This window comes from Somniosus microcephalus, chromosome 16, assembly GCF_052327205.1.
Source record: "Somniosus microcephalus isolate GS21.2 chromosome 16, FLI_Smic_1.0, whole genome shotgun sequence".
NCBI lineage: Eukaryota > Metazoa > Chordata > Chondrichthyes > Squaliformes > Somniosidae > Somniosus > Somniosus microcephalus.
Genome location: NC_141002.1, coordinates 712,055 through 733,598, shown reverse-complemented (window position 1 = coordinate 733,598; position 21,544 = coordinate 712,055). Strand labels below are relative to the sequence as shown.

The 21,544-nt window shown below is 51.7% G+C and overlaps 1 protein-coding gene across 1 annotated transcript; it reads left to right on the top strand.

The window, feature by feature from the left end:
* Positions 1–2,483: 2,483 nt before the first annotated feature.
* Positions 2,484–10,302, top strand: LOC147105933 (rano class II histocompatibility antigen, A beta chain-like). Its single transcript, XM_086009769.1, has 3 exons — positions 2,484–2,948; positions 9,234–9,506; positions 9,908–10,302. The coding sequence occupies exons 1-3, from the start codon at positions 2,885–2,887 to the stop codon at positions 10,300–10,302; spliced, it is 732 nt and encodes a 243-aa protein (XP_085865895.1). The 5' UTR covers positions 2,484–2,884.
* The last annotated feature ends 11,242 nt before the right edge of the window (positions 10,303–21,544 follow it).

The window sequence follows — 21,544 nt, the reverse complement described above, 5'->3', positions numbered from 1 at the left end:
CAAAATAAAGGCCTAGAAATTCGATTGGTAGCGCCAGCGATTAGCGCCTAAAGAGCCCGAGAATTGGGGCGTTACTCAATTTTCGGGCAGGCGCAGTGAATAAAGCACCGCCTCCCATATTGAGTATCCTTTTAGCGCCGGTGCTAACTCTTTGCGCGCGCCCGCGGGCGCAGGCAGATCATGACGTCATTTCAGTGTGCAACACCTTTTTGGCGCCCCGGACCGGATATTCGGTAGCGCCCGCAACCTTTCTGCCTGGCGCTATTAGTGACAGTTGGATGGAGCGTTCCCAGGCCCTTCCCGGACTCGGGGGGCGCTATTTAAAGGGGACAGCACTAGTATAAAAGCTGCAGTCATTTGGGCTGGCCATTCTGATCGTTGCTGGAGAGAGTTGCTGACCTTCTGTTGGACAGTACTTTTCTCATTGAGCCTTTGGAGGCACTGGCAGCTTGAGGGCCCGGCTCCCGAGCTGGTGATGCAACATCTGAAAGCAGGGAGGTGGAAGAGTGGCTTTAGCAAAAGGACAGCTTGGCAGCAAAGGATGCCAGATTGCGGCAAGGCTATGACATGGGTCCACAGTGAGAAAGCATGCTGGCGGGGGGAACAAGTGGAAGGAGACAGTTGTAAAAGGTGAGAACCTTACCATCGCTGTCGACAATGGGGTCGGCAGCTGCAGTGGTTACAGGACCACTCAGACGTCCTCCAAGAATCTGGTGGACTCTCTCCTCGAGATCCGTGAGAGTGACCACTTGTGGAGGTTCCACCGGTGCGAAGCTGGTCTTTGCCAATCCTCGCCAGCTTGGACTGCAGGGGAAAGGAGGGGAAGTTACGTTACCTGATGCCCTGAGTGGTCATCTCATGCCCCCCATGGTGCAAGAGCCCTTACATGATGCCTTGAGTCAAATGTGCATGTGTGTGCCCAGAAAGGGCCATGGGTGCTTGCTGGTAGATGGCCAATGGGGCACAGGCCACCCTGTAGCCATAAAGTCAGGTGCAAATGAAGGGATGCAGAAGTTTGCAGAAACAACACCCACCCTCACGACCTGAGTGAGGTCGTTGAATTTCTTTCTGCATTGGACAGGGCTCCTGGTCACCATGCTGCTGGAGTTGACCCTCTGGCATACATACCTCCAAGCTCGTCCGTAGTCCTTATGATTCGGCCTCCTGCCATTGTCTGGGTAGAGAACATCTCGCCGGCGCTCCACTGCGGCCACCAATTGCTCCAGAGCCTCATTGGTGAAGCGCTCTGCTCTCTGTCTCACCTTCTCCATCTGGTCCAAGTTTTTAGCACCAGAGAAGGGCCTGCGCCGATTCTGAGGCCTGCAAGGCGCAGAGTGTGGATGCTGAAGCTGATTGACCCACCCCTTTAAGAGCTGGCCGTCGCCTGGAAGTCTCGTGGTCATCGGTAATTGAGAGCACCTGCGCTGCGCCCGTCCGCTCCGATATTGGGTTGCACCAGAAGTTTAGCGCCTTAGGAGTCCCGTGTAATGCCTGAAGTCGCGCCTCAATCACGTTTAGGGGCGATGCAACCCAATATCGCGCCAGGTGGCGATAAGTTGCGTGTGGCTATAAACTTTGCGCTGCACCAATTCTAACGTCCCAAGCGGGACTATACCCAATTTCTAGGCCAAAGTGTTTGGAAAGATAGGGGACCCGTGTGACATTTCATCAGAATGAAGTTACAGCCCCTCTGAAAACTGGATTCTAATCCTGCCCAGACTTTGGAGATGAAGGTCCCTCTCTGGCCCTCTCTGTTTGTCTGTCTTTCTGCTGTGCTTTCTGCCAACTGCATTAGTCTCAGACCAGTTCCTAGTGGGTTTGACTCAAGAACAGAAAACTGCCCTGCAAGAACCCCTCCCACACCCCCAAAATCCTGGTCCCCACACTTGCATGAGCTGGCGGGTTAGCACTGTTGCCTCACAGCGCCAGGGACCCGGGTTCGAATCCGGCCTCGGGCGACTGTCTGTGTGGAGTTTGCACATTCTCCCCGTGTTTGCGTGGGTTTCCTCCGGGTGCTCCGGTTTCCTCCCACAGTCCAAAGATGTGCGGGTTAGGTAGATTGGCTGTGATAAAAATTGACCCTTAGTGTTAGGGGGATTAAATACGTGGGGTTACAGGGATAGGGTGGAATATGTGTCGGTGCAGGCTCGATGGGCCGAAATGGCCTCTATCTGCATTGTGGGGTTTCTATGATTTCTATGAACTGCTTCCCGCCCACCACTTCTTCCCCCATTCTGGGCAGGAAGTGGGCCGGCAGTATGTTCATGAGGCTCGAGTTAAAACGTCATGACTTCATTCTGCTGACACTTGTGGGTCAGACCAGAACTGGGGGCCATGAATATAATATAGTCACTAATAAATCCAGTGGGGAATTCAGGAGAAACTCCTTTACCCAGAGAGTGGTGAGAATGTGGAACTCACTACCACAAGGAGTAGTTGAGGCGAGGAGCTGAGATGCATTTAAGGGGAAGCTAGCTATGTACATGAGGGAGAAAGGAATAGAGGGATATGTTGATGAAGAAGGGTGGGAGGAGGCTCGTGTGGAGCATAAACACCGACATGGACCAGTTGGGCCGAATAGCCTGTGTCTGTGCTGTAAATACTTTGTAAAACTTTGTAAAACTTCCCCAGTGTGTTTAAACTTCCTGAACAATTGGTTTTGCATACTGAACCGATGCCAAGTGACAGGTGAATTAGGATTGCAATTTGTGCTGGCGAAATGACAGGGACTGAGAAATGAACATCCAATGAGGTGTTCTGATGGTGAGATTGATTTACATCACTGGAACAGCACCGGCCAATGTGCTGAGCTATACTTGTGAACAGAAGGACTCTATTCACGTACTTCGAGTACTCCTGGAGAAACAAGAAGTCATTTACCAACATGGAACTCTGTGGCTTCCTCATAATCATGTTAACTCTTACAACAGCAACAAGAGGAGAGATCGGTGAGTGCATTGTGTGGACACATTGGGGGGAATTTGATCCTCCGCTCTTGGTGTGGAGCTTGGCTCACAGAATTGGTCTTGTAGTGTTCTCGTCCTGTCTCTGAGCTGCCCTCCTCTCTTGCTGGGGATCCCTCGCAAAATTACCCCAGTAAGATCAAAGTGAAGACAGTGCAGTTTGCTTTCACCTCGGGGACCTGGCTTTCAATCCAGCGCTGGCCGATGGGGTGAAAGTCTCCACTCAGAGATTCTCCAAATCATTTTAAATTTGAAAGGCAGTGGGTGGAGTGAATAAATGGAAATGAAAGATCGAGTTTTGTCACCTTATCCCCGTGTTGGTTTAAATACATCACTCAGTAGGAGCTGCAGAATTCAGCCTCCAAGGGCTAGTGCCTCATGATTGTGACCGTAGAGCTAATGTTTCTGAATTTATTACAACTAGCAGCAGAAAACATCAGCTTGGTTCTTTAGCAAATTTGATGTAAACCTCTTTTTCAAATTGCTCTTTACTCACACTCAGACTTGCAGTACGTTGATCTGACATTGAATGTTTCAGTCTCAGTGATGTCTCGTAACTATAGAGGGTAAATTGTACAATTTAGTTCCTCTGTTGCACAGCTTCACGGGACAGAGGCAGATATTGGGAATTTGAGCGCAGAGGTCAGTGCGCGTGATTTCTGGTCTCTATGATTTTCACAGTGTATCTTGCGATTCAAGTTGATGGACAGGGAATTACGAGAGTGATGAGTTGAGGCACTGACCTCTGCACACAACCTGCCACACACAGCTCTGTATCAGGAATGCTAAATCGTCAAATGTACCCCATAATATTCTAAACTGGTTTACGTACATGATCTACTGTTCCTCAAAACTCCCTCTATCTGGGATTATCAGTCATGATGTTACTCCTGACTGTTCAATGTAGAAGGTTTATAAATCACTGGTTAGGCCTCAGCTGGAGTATTGTGTCCAATTCTGGGCAGAACACTTTAGGAAGGATGTCAATGCCTTGGAGAGGGTTCAGGGGAGATTTACTAGCATGGTGCCAGGGATGAGGGACTTCAGTTATGTGGAGAGACTGGAGAAGCTGGGGTTGTTCTCCTTAGAGCAGAGAAGGTTAAAGAGAAGATTTAATAGTGGTGTTCAAAATCATGAAGGGTTTTTATCGACTAGAGAGAGAGAAACTGTTTCCATTGGCTGGAGGGTCAGTAACCAGAGGACACAGATTGAAGGTAATTGGCAAAAGTACCAGATGGGAGATGAATTTTTTTTTAAACACAGTGGCCTAGAAATTCAGTATAGCCACGTTTGGGGCGCTACAGCCGGGCGGCCGCTAAAGTTTGCGCCCGGCGCAACTTCGCGCCACCTTCGCCGATATTCAGTGGCATCGCCCAAAGAGGTTGCTGCTGCGCTAAAACAGGCGATGCACGACTATCATTAGGCGCTAAGCCGGCGGCCAGGGGCGAAACCCCCGAGGGCGGGCGCAGCGCAGGTGCGGCGAGTTGCTGATTGACGGCAGACACTCTGGCGCCGGTGAGCTCTTAAAGGGGGAGGGTGGATTTGTTTGCCTGCCACGCCCTGCACACTGCAGCCCAGAAGCAAGGCCTGACCACTGCTGCTTGATCTGGACAACGCCCAGGACTATGGAGAAGGCCAGGGAGAGAGCGCAGCGCTTCAGCGACGGTGACCTGAGGGTGCTGGTTGGCGCAGTGGAGCGCAGGCGCCATGTTCTGTTCCCTGAAGGTGGCAGGAGGCCGCTGCCCAGCGCCTATCGGAAAGCCTGGAGGGAGGTGTCAAACAGGGTGACCTCCAACAGCGTGGTTGTCAGGACTCCTGTGCAATGCCGGAAAAAGTTCAACGACCTCACTCGGGTTGTCAGGGTGAGTACCCTTTCCAGTGTCCTCCTCATCCCTGCATGTGCACCTCAGTTTATGGGCAAAGGGACCTGAAAGCCCTAATGCCCAGCCCTCATCCAGCAGCTATGGGACTGGCATGAAAATCACTTGCACATTCTGCACTTTACACACTGTAAAAGCTATTCGACCATGGGAGGCTGTACAGCCCAGATCAGGGCTTCAAACTGTCAGGGCTAGTCCACCATGGGAGGCAGTGCAGACAAGATCAGGGCTTCACACTGTGCTTAGAGGCCGTCCTTTCTCTTGCAGGGCAAGGTGGCGCACAACCGAAGGCAGCAGCGTGAGACTGGGGGAGGCCATCCTGACCTCAAACAGCTCTCCGACCTGGACCAGCGTGTGGAGCGCATTATGTCAGGCCGGCTGATTGGCCCTGTCGCCAGTGGAGATGCCGACCCTGTTCTGGGCCCCAATGGTAAGGGCATCACCTTTTTGACCTATCTCTTTCCATTTGCGCCTCAGATCAGCATCCTTTGCCACTGTCGGACCAATGCAGTGCATAGCAGCACTCATGCCTCCCTCGCTGCCGCCCTGTCCTCACTCTAAAGCAACTCTTGTGCCTCCCTGCTTTCAGATGGAGAATCGCCAGGTGAGGAGGCGGGCCCTCAACCTGGCACTGTGAGTGAATCGGAGGGCGAGGAGGAGGAAGAGGAAGAGGAAGCCGGACCATCAGTGCCACCCTCAGCCGAGGCAGCCCATGGCGATGATGGGGACACGTCTTCCCTGGAGGGGAGCCGGGGGGAAGGGTTGGAGGAGAGTGAAGCTCCGGGGCCCAGCGGCCTGCAGCAACGCGGGAGGGGTGGGGAAGCTCGGCGGCCTTCTCCCCGGAGGGTGAGTGCGGCCTCCAGTCCTGCTACGGTGAGCGCAGAGGAGGTGCGGCTCCTAGAGGAAATGGCCGTCCAGGCTGAGCGCAGGCACACTGAGCTCATGGCTGCAGTGGCAAGGATGCCTGACTCCATAGAGTCACTGTCAAGGAGTGTGCAGGAATTCGGAGCAGCACAGGCCAGGAGTCTGCAGGACTTCGCGGCAGCACAGGCGGCTTCTAGCCAAGTGCTCAGTCGTGCCGTCCATTCACTGGCTGGTGTCATGCGGACACAGACCAGGGCCACACGGGCACTAACTGCTGCCACCCTCGCTGGATCAGCCAAGCATCGCCAGGGCACTCGCCGCGCAGCAGCAGCCCAGCAGTCTGTTCTTCAGCAGTTTGCTGCGCATGCTGCAGTGCTGGCCCGTGCGAGTGCCAATGTCTCAGGCGACCAGGGAGTGCCTGTGATCTGTCAGGTTGGCACCACTCCTGCAGCCGACACAGCCACTCCTCCATTGCAGCTGCCACCAGCTGCTGGACAGACTGCTGCCGCCCAAGCAGAGTTGGAGCAGTCAGCAGCCGGCCCCTCCAGGGCCAGATCTGGCCCAGGCCGACCCCCAAGGGCATCTGCCATCTCGCCATCTGACCCTCAGCAGCCTTCCCCCAGCCTTGCTGCAGCCACTGGGGTCCCATTGAGGAGGAGCTGCAGGGCGGGCAGGGGCCAGTCACGGATGCGAAAGGCATCACCCTCGCAGGGCAAAAAGTAGAAGGTGTGGCCAAATGATTTGTTTTTTTTGAAAGGCCGAGACTGGTGTATTTGTGTTTTCTGAAAGGCCCAGACTGGTGTATTTGTGTTTTCTGAAAGGCCGAGACTGTTCGATTTGTGATTTTGGGGGGGGCTTCTCTCCACTAGTTTGTTATGTGGGAAGGGCACAGAGGTATCAAAGTAATAAATGTTCTTAAATCGCACTGTCCATGCTTTCTTTTGGAAGTCCTGGTTGCCCTGCTCGGCTGAGGGCTTGTGGAGCGGCTACTTTCATCTTCTGCCATTGGCACAAGCCATTCCCTGAGAGGGGGCCTAGAACCGACGTTCAATAAGCCGCCGACGGGCGGCCCTTGCACTTTCTGCCTCCCTCCTGTGCTGGTCCTCCTCCTCCTCCTCCTCCTCCTCTGGTGGTCCTCCAATGTCTGGTGGCAGTGGCTGAGTCCTGCGGATAGCCAGGTTGTGCAGCATGCAGCACACGACGACGAAATGGGAGACTCGCTCAGGCGAGTACTGTAGGGCTCCTCCGGAACGATCCAGACAGCGGAACCGTTGCTTCAGGACGCCGATTGTTTGCTCAATGAGGTTCCTGGTTGCTTGATGGCTGTCATTGTATCCCTCTTCAGCAGGGGTGCTGGGCACATGGAGCGGGGTCATCAGCCAGGTGCACAAAGGATTGCCTTTGTCCCCGAGAAGCCATCCTCGTGGGTGAGGCTGGGCCTGGAACATGTCTGCCACAGAAGTCTGGCGCAGGATGAAGGCATCGTGGCTGCTGCCTGGAAAGCGGGCATTGGCAGCTAGGATGAGCTGCCTGTGGTCACACACCAACTGCACGTTGAGCGAATGGTAGCCCATCCGGTTGCGGTAATCCTCGGCATTCTCTAGAGGTGCTCGCAAAACCACATGCGTGCAGTCAAAGGCGCCCTGCACCATGGGGAAGCCCGCTAATGCTGCAAAGCCCATTGCACGCTGTTGCTGCTTGTCCACGGCCATGGAGAAGGAGATGAACTGACGTCTCCTTCTGAAAAGGGCATTGGTCACCTGGCGGATGCAGCAATGTACGGCAAACTGGGAGATGTTGGAAATGTCCCCAGTAGCGGATTGGAAGGAGCCGGTGGCATAGAAGTTGAGAGACACCGTCACCTTCACTGCCACCGACAGAGACGTCCTGCTCCTCAGCTGTGGCTGCAGGTGGCAGATCTCAGTGACCACCGCCCTTCGGAATCGCAGCCTCCGAACACACTGCTCGTCAGACATGTTCAGATATGAGAACTGCTGGCGGTATACCCTGGGTGGGTAAGGCCTCCTTAGCTGACGCCTGTTGCCCCTTCTCCGTCTGGCCATGACTGCCACTCTCTCACGGCGTCTCTGAGCCCTTTGAATGCAATGGAGAAGGCCAACGTTTGCACCCATTGCAGCCCCCATTATATGTTTCCAATCAATGCTATGGCTCTGAAGTTAAAGACAAGTGCAAAGCTGTGGCCTGAAGCCACAAGTACCTGTGCGAGTGTTGAGCCAAACCAGAAAGCTCTCTACCTTTGTCTCTCTGCAAAGATCCGTCTCTCACAAAGAAGGAGTGTTGCAAAATGGCTGCCATTTCTACTGCAGGAGGAGTGCCCTTTAATTTGCGCCCCCCGCGCCCCGCAGCGACTGGGAACCGTTCCCCTCTACCAGTCGCTAAGGGCGCCAGGCGCGCAATAGGCCGGCGCCACTGAATTTCCGGTTTGGGGCGCACAAATGGCGTTGCACGATGAAATGACGTCAGGATCTGCGCGCACAGCCGAGCGCGCGCAAAGGCTTTGCGCCGCCGCTAAATCTTTACTGAAGTTGGGGAGAGGCGCAGATCGCGCAGCGCCCGGCCGCTAGCCGCCAAGCGCCCCACATCTCCTCCTCCTGAGGCGCTAGTGGCTGGCGCAAACAACTGAATTTCTAGGCCAGTGAGTTGTTGTGATCTGGAATGCGCTGCCTAAAAGGGCAGTGAAAGCAGATTCAAGAGTAAATGTCAAAAGGGAATTGGATAAATACTTGAAACGGAAACATTTGCAAGGCTATGGGGAAAGAGGAGGGGAGTGGGACAATTGGATAGCTCTTTCAAAGAGTCCACACAGGCACGGTGGACCGAATGACGACCTCCTGTGCTCTATTCTCAGCTTGGCTCAGTTGGCAGTGCTCTCACTTCTGTCAGAGGTTTTGGATTTGAGTCCCACTCCCAGACTGGAATCCCTAAGCTAGGCTGACACTCTGGTACTGAAGGATTGCTGCACTGTCAGAGCTGCCAGATAAGAGGTTAAACCGAGGTCCCATCGACTTGTTCAGGCAGATGTTAAAGATGGCGTGACATTATTGGAAAAGGAGCAAGAAGTTCTCCCAGTGTCTTGACCAACATTCTTCCCTCGAGCAATTCCACCAAAAAACAGAGTAATGGGTTCTTCACTTCACTGCTGTATACGCAGTGGCTGCCTTGCATATTTACCTAACAACAGGCACTGCGCTTTGCAGTAATTCTTCGTATGTGAAGTGTTGTGTCTGTGTATAATAAGACACAGACTGCAGGAGAACGGTACAACAGGTGTTTACTCAACGTGGCTCACACTGGAACTGATCTGTACAGATTACTACTCAGTGCTATATACAGGTGTGGTCACTGCCGGTACTGCAGTATACATGAACTGTAAAAGATAGTTCCCCCCTTAAAGGTATATAAATTACATGAAGCCTTCGCGATGCTTTGGAGAGATATGATAAGGTGCGATATAAATGCGAATGTTTAATTTCTTTGTGATTTCTCTGCTCCTTTCCCTGGCTAGAATTTAAAACTATCTCTGAAAGGCTATACTACAGTTATAGTTCGGATTCAGAAACCAATGGACACATCTTCGATATCAATGCTTCTCCCTTTCTGTTCTACGATTACAAGATGCACACATTTGTTATACATGGAAATGTGACAAACGGAATCGAGGAACTGGGTCAGGAAGAAGTGACTCATTTTAAAGAGAGAGCAAATGGGATCCAGGCGTGGCAGCAAGGCATCACCAAAGAAATGACAAAGCTGACAAATGGTACAAGTGCCCTCAAACGTAAGTTGTTCATTTAGAATTTTAAAAACGCTCTCAGTCTTGTACTGGGAGAGGGGAAGCAATTGGAGGTCAGAGAGGGCAAAGGTGTTGGGATGTGGGACTTAGCATGGGGTACAAAAGCAAACCTCTGCTACAGCATCAGCGACAGAGCCATCATCCACCGCACCTCTACCATGACATTCTCGACCTAAACCCTGTCGCTTTGCGACTTCTCTCCCCGAAATCAAAAGCCCATTGTAAATGTGCTTCTCCAACGGTGCCTTTCTTCAGCTCTCTAGCTCATCTCCCACTTCCTGCTCAGGTCCCCATGACTCCTATAAAACAAGGGAATGTTTAGTTATGTGAAAGCACTATAAAAGTACAAGTTGTTGTTGAGGTTAACTCTGTTATTTCTGTTACAGGAAAGCCATCTGTACACATCTACACCGAGGAAAGCTACACACCACGTCAGTCGAACATGCTGTACTGTTACGCTGAAAAATTCTACCCTTTCGAAATTGACATTAACTTCCTAATCAATGGGAGGCGATTCACTGGGCCCGTTCATTCCTCACAATTAGTGGTTGAGGCGGACTGGACATTCAACATCTTAAAGTACATCAGGATTGATCCACAAGATGGGGACACCTACAGCTGCCAAGCAGCTCATATCAGTCTTGATAAACCGCTAATGGTTTTATTGGGTATGTCAAGTGTTAACTTACTGTTGACTGCATTGAAAGGGCCACAAACAAAATACAAGATCAGCTGTCTGCAACAGCAGTTGTCCAACTTCCCTGGGTGGGGGACCGTGTAATTATTGACACACTCCCAGGGTGCCGCTATAATTATTGACACACTCCCAGGACCCGCTGTAATTATTGACACACTCCCAGGACCTGCTGTAATTATTGACACACTCCCAGGACCAACTGAAATTATTGACACACTCCCAGGACCAACTGTAATTATTGACACACTCCCAGGGACCGCTGTAATTATTGACACACTCCCAGGGACCGCTATAATTATTGACACACTCCCAGGGACCGCTGTAATTATTGACACACTCCCAGGACCTGCTGTAATTATTGACACACTCCCAGGGACCGCTGTAATTATTGACACACTCCCAGGACCAACTGAAATTATTGACACACTCCCTGGACCCGCTGTAATTATTGACACACTCCCAGGACCCGCTGTAATTATTGACACACTCCCAGGAAACACTGGGCTAGATTTTCAGTTGCTTGCGCCAGCAGTTAGCGCCTTAAGAGAAGTGATTTTCGGGCGCTATGCGTGTAGCGCCCGGGCGCAGCGCAGTTTGCGCCCCGCCCCAAATTAAGTTGCCCGTTAGCGCCGGCGCAAAGTTTAGCGGCCGCCCGGATGCGCGCGCAGAAAATGACGTCACGCCCTCGTGCAACGCCCTTTGGCCACCCCGAATCCAAACTTCAGTCGGACCGCCCCATTGTGCGGCTGGCGTCCAGAGCGTTTGTAAAATGGAACGCAACACACCCTGGGGAGCGCAAATTAAAGGGCACTCCTCCTGCACTATAAAAGGCAGTCTGCATGTGTTGTGTGGAAGGATCCAGTGTCGTCGTCGTCGTCGTCGTCGTCCTCCTCCTCCTCCTCCTCCTCCTCCTCCTCCTCCTCCTCCTCCCCAGACTCTGCCTTTGAAAAAAACACATGCACCCGTCCCCTTTAAGAGCTCACTGGCACCAGAGTGTCTGCCGTGCGCTGCGCCCGAGCTCGGGTGTTGCGCTCTGCACCGCCGGCTTAGCGCCTAAAGATAGTAGTGGAACGCCTCTTTTAGCGCTGCACCAACCTTTTAGGGCGAAGCCACTGAATTTCCGGCAACGGGGCGCTACTTTGGGGCGGGCGCTAACTTCGGGCGGGCGCTAAGGTTAGCGCCCCAAAACTGTCTATACTGAAAATCTAGCCCACTATATTTATTGACACACTCCCAGGACCCGCTGTAATTATTGACACACTCCCAAGACCCGCTGTAATTATTGACACACTCCCAGGGTCCCGCTGTAATTATTGACACACTCCCAGGACCCGCTGTAATTATTGACACAATCCCAGGACCCGCTGTAATTATTAACACACTCCCAGGGGCCGCTGTAATTATTAACACACTCCCAGGACCCGCTGTAATTATTGACACACTCCCAGGACCCGCTGTAATTATTGACACACTCCCAGGGTCCCGCTGTAATTATTGACACAATCCCAGGACCCGCTGTAATTATTGACACACTCCCAGGGTCCCGCTGTAATTATTGACACACTCCCAGGACCCGCTGTAATTATTGACACACTCCCAGGACCCGCTGTAATTATTAACACACTCCCAGGACCCGCTGTAATTATTGACACACTCCCAGGACCCGCTGTAATTATTAACACACTCCCAGGACCCGCTGTAATTATTAACACACTCCCAGGGTCCCGCTGTAATTATTGACACACTCCCAGGACCTGCTGTAATTATTAACACACTCCCAGGACCCGCTGTAATTATTAACACACTCCCAGGACCCACTGTAATTATTAACACACTCCCAGGACCCGCTGTAATTATTAACACACTCCCAGGACCCACTGTAATTATTGACACACTCCCAGGGGCCGCTGTAATTATTGACACACTCCCAGGACCCGCTGTAATTATTGACACAATCCCAGGACCCGCTGTAATTATTGACACACTCCCAGGACCCGCTGTAATTATTGACACAATCCCAGGACCCGCTGTAATTATTGACACAATCCCAGGACCCGCTGTAATTATTAACACACTCCCAGGACCCGCTGTAATTATTGACACACTCCCAGGACCCGCTGTAATTATTGACACACTCCCAGGGTCCCGCTGTAATTATTGACACAATCCCAGGACCCACTGTAATTATTGACACACTCCCAGGGTCCCGCTGTAATTATTGACACACTCCCAGGACCTGCTGTAATTACTGACACACTCCCAGGACCCACTGTAATTATTGACACACTCCCAGGGGCCGCTGTAATTATTGACACACTCCCAGGACCCACTGTAATTATTGACACACTCCCAGGACCCGCTGTAATTATTGACACACTCCCAGGACCCACTGTAATTATTGACACACTCCCAGGACCCGCTGGAGTTATTGACACACTCCCAGGACCTGCTGTAATTATTGAGACATTCCCAGGACACACTGTAATTATTGACACACTCCCAGGACCCGTTGTAATTATTGACACATTCCCAGGACCCGCTGTAATTATTGACACACTCCCAGGAACCGAGTAATTATTGACACACTATCAGGGGCCACTGTAATTATTGTCACACTCCCAGGACCCGCTGTAATTATTGACACACTCCCAGGACCCGCTGTAATTATTGACACAATCCCAGGACCCGCTGTAATTATTGACACACTCCCAGGGGCCGCTGTAATTATTGACACACTCCCAGTGACCGCTGTAATTTTGACACACTCCCAGGACCCACTGTAATTATTGACACACTCCCAGGACCCACTGTAATTATTGACACACTCCCAGGACCCACTGTAATTATTGACACACTCCCAGGACCCGCTGTAATTATTGACACACTCCCAGGACCCTCTGTAATTATTGACACACTCCCAGGACCCGCTGTAATTTTGACACACTCCCAGGACCCACTGTAATTATTGACACACTCCCAGGACCTGCTGTAATTATTAACACACTCCCAGGACCCGCTGTAATTATTGACACACTCCCAGGACCCGCTGTAATTTTGACACACTCCCAGGACCCACTGTAATTATTGACACACTCCCAGGACCCACTGTAATTATTGACACACTCCCAGGACCCACTGTAATTATTGACACACTCCCAGGGATCCGCTGTAATTACTGACACACTCCCAGGACCTGCTGTAATTATTGACACACTCCCAGGACCTGCTGTAATTATTGACACACTCCCAGGGACTGAGTAATTATTGTCACACTCCCAGGACCCGCTGTAATTATTGACACACTCCCAGGACCCGCTGTAATTACTGACACACACCCGGGGACCCCCTGTATATACTGACACGCTCCAGGGGACCCCCTGTATATACTGACACACTCCCAGGGACCCCCTGTACATACTGACACATTCCAGGGGATCCCCTGTATATACTGACACATTCCAGGGTATCTCCTGTATATACTGACACACTCCCGGAGACCCCCTCTATATCCTGACACACTCCAGGGGACCCCCTGTATATACTGACATGCTCCTGAGGATCCCCTGTATAGACTGACACACTCCCGGGGACCCCTGTATATACTGACACACTCCCGGGGACCCCCTGTATAGACTGACACATTCCAGGGGACCCCTGTATATACTGACACACTCCCAGGACCCACTGTAATTATTGACACAATCCCAGGACCCTCTGTAATTATTGACACACTCCCAGGGACCGAGAAATTATTGACACACTCCCAGGAACCGAGTAATTATTGACACACTCCCAGGAGCCGCTGCAATTATTGACACACTCCCAGGACCCGCTGTAATTATTGACACACTCCCAGGACCCGCTGTAATTATTGACGCACTCCCAGGACCCACTGTCATTATTGACACACTCCCCGGGTACCGCTGTAATTATTGACACACTCCCCGGGTACCGCTGTAATTATTGACACACTCCCAGGGACCCGCTGTAATTATTGACACATTCCCAGGACCCGCTGTGATTATTGACACACTCCCAGGGACCTGCTGTAATTATTGACACACTCCCAGGACCCGCTGTAATTATTTACACTCTCCCAGGACCCGCTGTGATTATTGACACACTCCCAGGGACCTGCTGTAATTATTGACAGACTCCCAGGAACCGCTGTAATTATTGACACACTCCCAGAAACCGCTGTAATTATTGACACACTCCCAGGACCCGCTGTAATTAGTGACACACTCCCAGGACCCACTGTAATTATTGACACACTCCCAGGGACTGCTGTAATTATTGACACACTCCCAGGACCCACTGTAATTATTGACACACTCCCAGGACCCGCTGTAATTATTGACACACTCCCAGGACCCGCTGTAATTATTGACACACTCCCAGGACCCGCTGTAATTATTGACACAATCCCAGGACCCGCTGTAATTATTAACACACTCCCAGGGGCCGCTGTAATTATTGACACACTCCCAGGGGCCGCTGTAATTATTGACACACTCCCAGGACCCACTGTAATTATTGACACACTCCCAGGACCCGCTGTAATTATTGACACACTCCCAGGACCCACTGTAATTATTGACACACTCCCAGGCCCTGCTGTAATTACTGACACACTCCCAGGACCTGCTGTAATTATTGAGACATTCCCAGGACACACTGTAATTATTGACACACTCCCCGGGACCCGCTGTAAGTATTGACACACTGCCAGGACCCGCTGTAATTATTGACACACTCCCAGGACCCGCTGTAATTATTGACACACTATCAGGGGCCACTGTAATTATTGTCACACTCCCAGGACCCGCTGTAATTATTGACACACTCCCAAGACCCGCTGTAATTATTAACACACTCCCAGGGGCCGCTGTAATTATTGACACACTCCCAGTGACCGCTGTAATTTTGACACACTCCCAGGACCCACTGTAATTATTGACACACTCCCAGGTACCGAGTAATTATTGACACACTCCCAGGACCCACTGTAATTAATGACACACTCCCAGGACCCACTGTAATTATTGACACACTCCCAGGACCCGCTGTAATTATTGACACACTCCCAGGACCCGCTGTAATTATTGACACACTCCCAGGACCCAGTGTAATTATTGACACACTCCCAGGGATCCGCTGTAATTACTGACACACTCCCAGGACCTGCTGTAATTATTGACACACTCCCAGGGTCCCGCTGTAATTATTGACACACACCCAGGACCCACTGTAATTATTGACACACTCCCAGGACCTGCTGTAATTATTGACACACTCCCAGGGACGCGCTGTAATTATTGACACACTCCCAGGACCCACTGTAATTATTGACACACTCCCAGGACCCGCTGTAATTACTGACACACTCCCGGGGACCCCCTGTATATACTGACACACTCCAGGGGACCCCCTGTATATACTGACACACTCCCAGGGACCCCCTGTATATACTGACACATTCCAGGGGACCCCCTGTATATACTGACACACTCCCGAGGACACCCTGTATATACTGACACACACCAGGGTATCTCCTGTATATACTGACACACTCCCGGAGACCCCCTCTATATCCTGGCACACTCCAGGGGACCCCCTGTATATACTGACATGCTCCTGAGGATCCCCTGTATATACTGATACACTCCCGGGGACCCCTGTATATACTGACACACTCCCGGGGACCCCCTGTATAGACTGACACACTCCCGGGGACCCCTGTATATACTGACACACTCCCGGGGAGCCCGTGTATAGACTGACACATTCCAGGGGACCCCCTGTATATACTGACACACTCCCAGGACCCACTGTAATTATTGACACAATCCCAGGACCCTCTGTAATCATTGACACACTCCCAGGGACCGAGAAATTATTGACACACTCCCAGGGACCGAATAATTATTGACAGACTCCCAGGAAGCGCTGTAATTATTGACACACTCCCAGGACCCACTGTAATTATTGACACACTCCCAGGACCCACTGTAATTATTGACACACTCCCAGGACCTGCTGTAATTATTGACACACTCCCAGGACCCGCTGTAATTATTGACACACTCCCAGGACCTGCTGTAATTATTGACACACTCCCACGACCCACTGTAATTATTGACACACTCCCAGGACCTGCTGTAATTATTGACACACTCCCAGGACCGCTGTAATTATTGACACACTCCCAGAACCCGCTGTAGTTATTGACACACTCCCAGGACCAGCTGTAATTATTGACACACTCCCCGGGTACCGCTGTAATTATTGACACATTCCCAGGACCCGCTGTGATTATTGACACACTCCCAGGGTACCGCTGTAATTATTGACACACTCCCAGGGACCCGCTGTAATTATTGACACATTCCCAGGACCCGCTGTGATTATTGACACACTCCCAGGGACCTGCTGTAATTATTGACACACTCCCAGGACCCGCTGTAATTATTTACACTCTCCCAGGACCCGCTGTGATTATTGACACACTCCCAGGGACCTGCTGTAATTATTGACACACTCCCAGAAACGGGCTAGATTTTCAGTTGCTTGCGCCAGCAGTTAGCGCCTTAAGAGAAGTGATTTTCGGGCGCTATGCGTGTAGCGCCTGGGCGCAGCGCAGTTTGTGCCCCGCCCCAAATTAAGTTGCCCGTTAGCGCCGGCGCAAAGTTTAGCGGCCGCCCGGATGCGCGCGCAGAAAATGACGTCACATCCTCGTGCAACGCCCTTTGGCCGCCCCGAATCCAAACTTCAGTCGGACCGCCCCATTGTGCGGCTGGCGTCCAGAGCGTTTGTAAAATGGAACGCAACACACCCTGGGGAGCGCAAATTAAAGGGCACTCCTATAAAAGGCACTCTGCATGTGTTGTGTGGAAGTAAGCTGTGTGTTGTTCTGAACGGTCTATTTATGTTTCTGGGCACCAATTCCTCCTCCTCCTCCTCCTCCTCCTCCTCCTCCTCCTCCTCCTCCTCCTCTTCCTCTTCCTCTTCCTCTTCCTCCTCCTCCTCCTCCTCCTCCTCCTCCTCCTCCTCCTCCTCCTCCTCCTCTTCTTCCTCTTCCTCTTCCTCTTCCTCTTCCTCCTCCTCCTCCTCCTCCTCCTCCTCCTCCTCCTCCTCTTCCTCTTCTTCCTCTTCCTCTTCCTCTTCCTCTTCCTCCTCCTCCTCCCCGTTTCTCCCCAGACTTTGCATTTGAAAAAAATACATGCACCCTTCCCCTTTAAGAGCTCACTGGCACCAGAGTGTCTGCCGTGCGCTGCGCCCGAGCTCGGGTGTTGCGCTCTCCACCGCCGGCTTAGCGCCTAAAGATACTAGTGGAACGCCTCTTTTAGCGCTCCACCAACCTCTTAGGGCGAAGCCACTGAATTTCCGGCAACGGGGCGCTACTTTGGGGCGGGCGATAACTTCGGGCGGGCGCTAAGCTTAGCGCCCCAAAACTGTCTATACTGAAAATCTAGCCCTGAGTAATTATTGACACACTCCCAGGACCCACTGTAATTATTGACACACTCCCAGGACCCACTGTAATTATTGACACACTCCCAGGAACCGCTGTAATTATTGACACACTCCCAGAAACCGCTGTAATTATTGACACACTCCCAGGACCCAGTGTAATTATTGACACACTCCCAGGGATCCGCTGTAATTACTGACACACTCCCAGGACCTGCTGTAATTATTGACACACTCCCAGGGTCCCGCTGTAATTATTGACACACACCCAGGACCCACTGTAATTATTGACACACTCCCAGGACCTGCTGTAATTATTGACACACTCCCAGGGACGCGCTGTAATTATTGACACACTCCCAGGACCCACTGTAATTATTGACACACTCCCAGGACCCGCTGTAATTACTGACACACTCCCGGGGACCCCCTGTACATACTGACACACTCCAGGGGACCCCCTGTATATACTGACACACTCCCAGGGACCCCCTGTATATACTGACACATTCCAGGGGACCCCCTGTATATACTGACACACTCCCGAGGACACCCTGTATATACTGACACACACCAGGGTATCTCCTGTATATACTGACACACTCCCGGAGACCCCCTCTATATCCTGGCACACTCCAGGGGACCCCCTGTATATACTGACATGCTCCTGAGGATCCCCTGTATATACTGATACACTCCCGGGGACCCCTGTATATACTGACACACTCCCGGGGACCCCCTGTATAGACTGACACACTCCCGGGGACCCCTGTATATACTGACACACTCCCGGGGACCCCGTGTATAGACTGACACATTCCAGGGGACCCCCTGTATATACTGACACACTCCCAGGACCCACTGTAATTATTGACACAATCCCAGGACCCTCTGTAATTATTGACACACTCCCAGGGACCGAGAAATTATTGACACACTCCCAGGGACCGAATAATTATTGACAGACTCCCAGGAAGCGCTGTAATTATTGACACACTCCCAGGACCCACTGTAATTATTGACACACTCCCAGGACCCACTGTAATTATTGACACACTCCCAGGACCTGCTGTAATTATTGACACACTCCCAGGACCCGCTGTAATTATTGACACACTCCCAGGACCTGCTGTAATTATTGACACACTCCCACGACCCACTGTAATTATTGACACACTCCCAGGACCTGCTGTAATTATTGACACACTCCCAGGACCGCTGTAATTATTGACACACTCCCAGGACCCGCTGTAGTTATTGACACACTCCCAGGACCAGCTGTAATTATTGACACACTCCCCGGGTACCGCTGTAATTATTGACACATTCCCAGGACCCGCTGTGATTATTGACACACTCCCAGGGACCTGCTGTAATTATTGACACACTCCCAGGACCCGCTGTAATTATTTACACTCTCCCAGGACCCGCTGTGATTATTGACACACTCCCAGGGACCTGCTGTAATTATTGACACACTCCCAGAAACTGAGGGCTAGATTTTCAGTTGCTTGCGCCAGCAGTTAGCGCCTTAAGAGAAGTGATTTTCGGGCGCTATGCGTGTAGCGCCTGGGCGCAGCGCAGTTTGTGCCCCGCCCCAAATTAAGTTGCCCGTTAGCGCCGGCGCAAAGTTTAGCGGCCGCCCGGATGCGCGCGCAGAAAATGACGTCACATCCTCGTGCAACGCCCTTTGGCCGCCCCGAATCCAAACTTCAGTCGGACCGCCCCATTGTGCGGCTGGCGTCCAGAGCGTTTGTAAAATGGAACGCAACACACCCTGGGGAGCGCAAATTAAAGGGCACTCCTATAAAAGGCACTCTGCATGTGTTGTGTGGAAGTAAGCTGTGTGTTGTTCTGAACGGTCTATTTATGTTTCTGGGCACCAATTCCTCCTCCTCCTCCTCCTCCTCCTCCTCCTCCTCCTCCTCCTCCTCTTCCTCTTCCTCTTCCTCCTCCTCCTCCTCCTCCTCCTCCTCCTCCTCCTCCTCCTCCTCTTCTTCCTCCTCCTCCTCCTCCTCCTCCTCCTCCTCCTCCTCCTCCTCTTCCTCTTCTTCCTCTTCCTCTTCCTCTTCCTCTTCCTCTTCCTCCTCCTCCTCCCCGTTTCTCCCCAGACTTTGCATTTGAAAAAAATACATGCACCCTTCCCCTTTAAGAGCTCACTGGCACCAGAGTGTCTGCCGTGCGCTGCGCCCGAGCTCGGGTGTTGCGCTCTCCACCGCCGGCTTAGCGCCTAAAGATACTAGTGGAACGCCTCTTTTAGCGCTCCACCAACCTCTTAGGGCGAAGCCACTGAATTTGCGGCAACGGGGCGCTACTTTGGGGCGGGCGATAACTTCGGGCGGGCGCTAAGCTTAGCGCCCCAAAACTGTCTATACTGAAAATCTAGCCCTGAGTAATTATTGACACACTCCCAGGACCCACTGTAATTATTGACACACTCCCAGGAACCGCTGTAATTATTGACACACTCCCAGAAACCGCTGTAATTATTGACACACTCCCAGGACCCGCTGTAATTAGTGACACACTCCCAGGACCCGCTGTAATTATTGACACACTCCCAGGGACCGCTGTAATTATTGACACACTCCCAGGACCCACTGTAATTATTGACACACTCCCAGGACCCGCTGTAATTATTGACACACTCCCAGGACCTGCTGTAATTACTGACACACTCCCAGGACCCACTGTAATTATTGACACACTCCCAGGACCCGCTGTAATTATTGACACACTCCCAGGACCCGCTGTAATTATTGACACACTCCCAGGACCCGCTGTAATTATTGACACACTCCCAGGACCGCTGTAATTATTGACACACTCCCAGGACCCGCTGTAGTTATTGACACACTCCCAGGACCAGCTGTAATTATTGACACACTCCCAAGACCCGCTGTAATTATTGACACACTCCCAGGACCAGCTGTAATTATTGACACACTCCCAGGACCCGCTGTAATTATTGACGCACTCCCAAGACCCGCTGTAATTATTGACACACTCCCAGGACCAGCTGTAATTATTGACACACTCCCAGGACCCGCTGTAATTATTGACGCACTCCCAGGACCCGCTGTAATTATTGACACACTCCCAGGACCCACTGTAATTATTGACACACTCCCAGGACCCACTGTAATTATTGACACACTCCCAGGACCCACTGTAATTATTGACACACTCCCAGGACCCGCTGTAATTATTGACGCACTCCCAGGACCCGCTGTAATTATTGACACACTCCCAGGACCCGCTGTAATTATTGACACACTCCCAGGACCCACTGTAATTATTGACACACTCCCAGGTAACGAGTAATTATTGACACACTCCCAGGACCCGCTGTATTTATTGACACACTCCCAGGTAACGTGTAATTATTGACACACTCCCAGGACCCGCTGTAATTATTGATACACTCCCAGGAACCGATTAATTATTGACACACTCCCAGGACCCGCTGTGATTATTGACACACTCCCAGGGACCCGCTGTAATTATTGACACACTCCCAGGAACTGAGTAATTATTGACACACTCCCAGGACCCGCTGTAATTATTGACACACTCCCAGGACCCGCTGTAATTATTGACACACTCCCAGGACCCACTGTAATTATTGACACACTCCCCAGACCGCTGTAATTATTGACACACTCCCAGGACCCGCTGTAATTATTGACACACTCCCAGGAACCGATTAATTATTGACACACTCCCAGGACCCGCTGTGATTATTGACACACTCCCAGGAACTGAGTAATTATTGACACACTCCCAGGACCCACTGTAATTATTGACACACTCCCAGGACCCGCTGTAATTATTGACACACTCCCAGGACCTG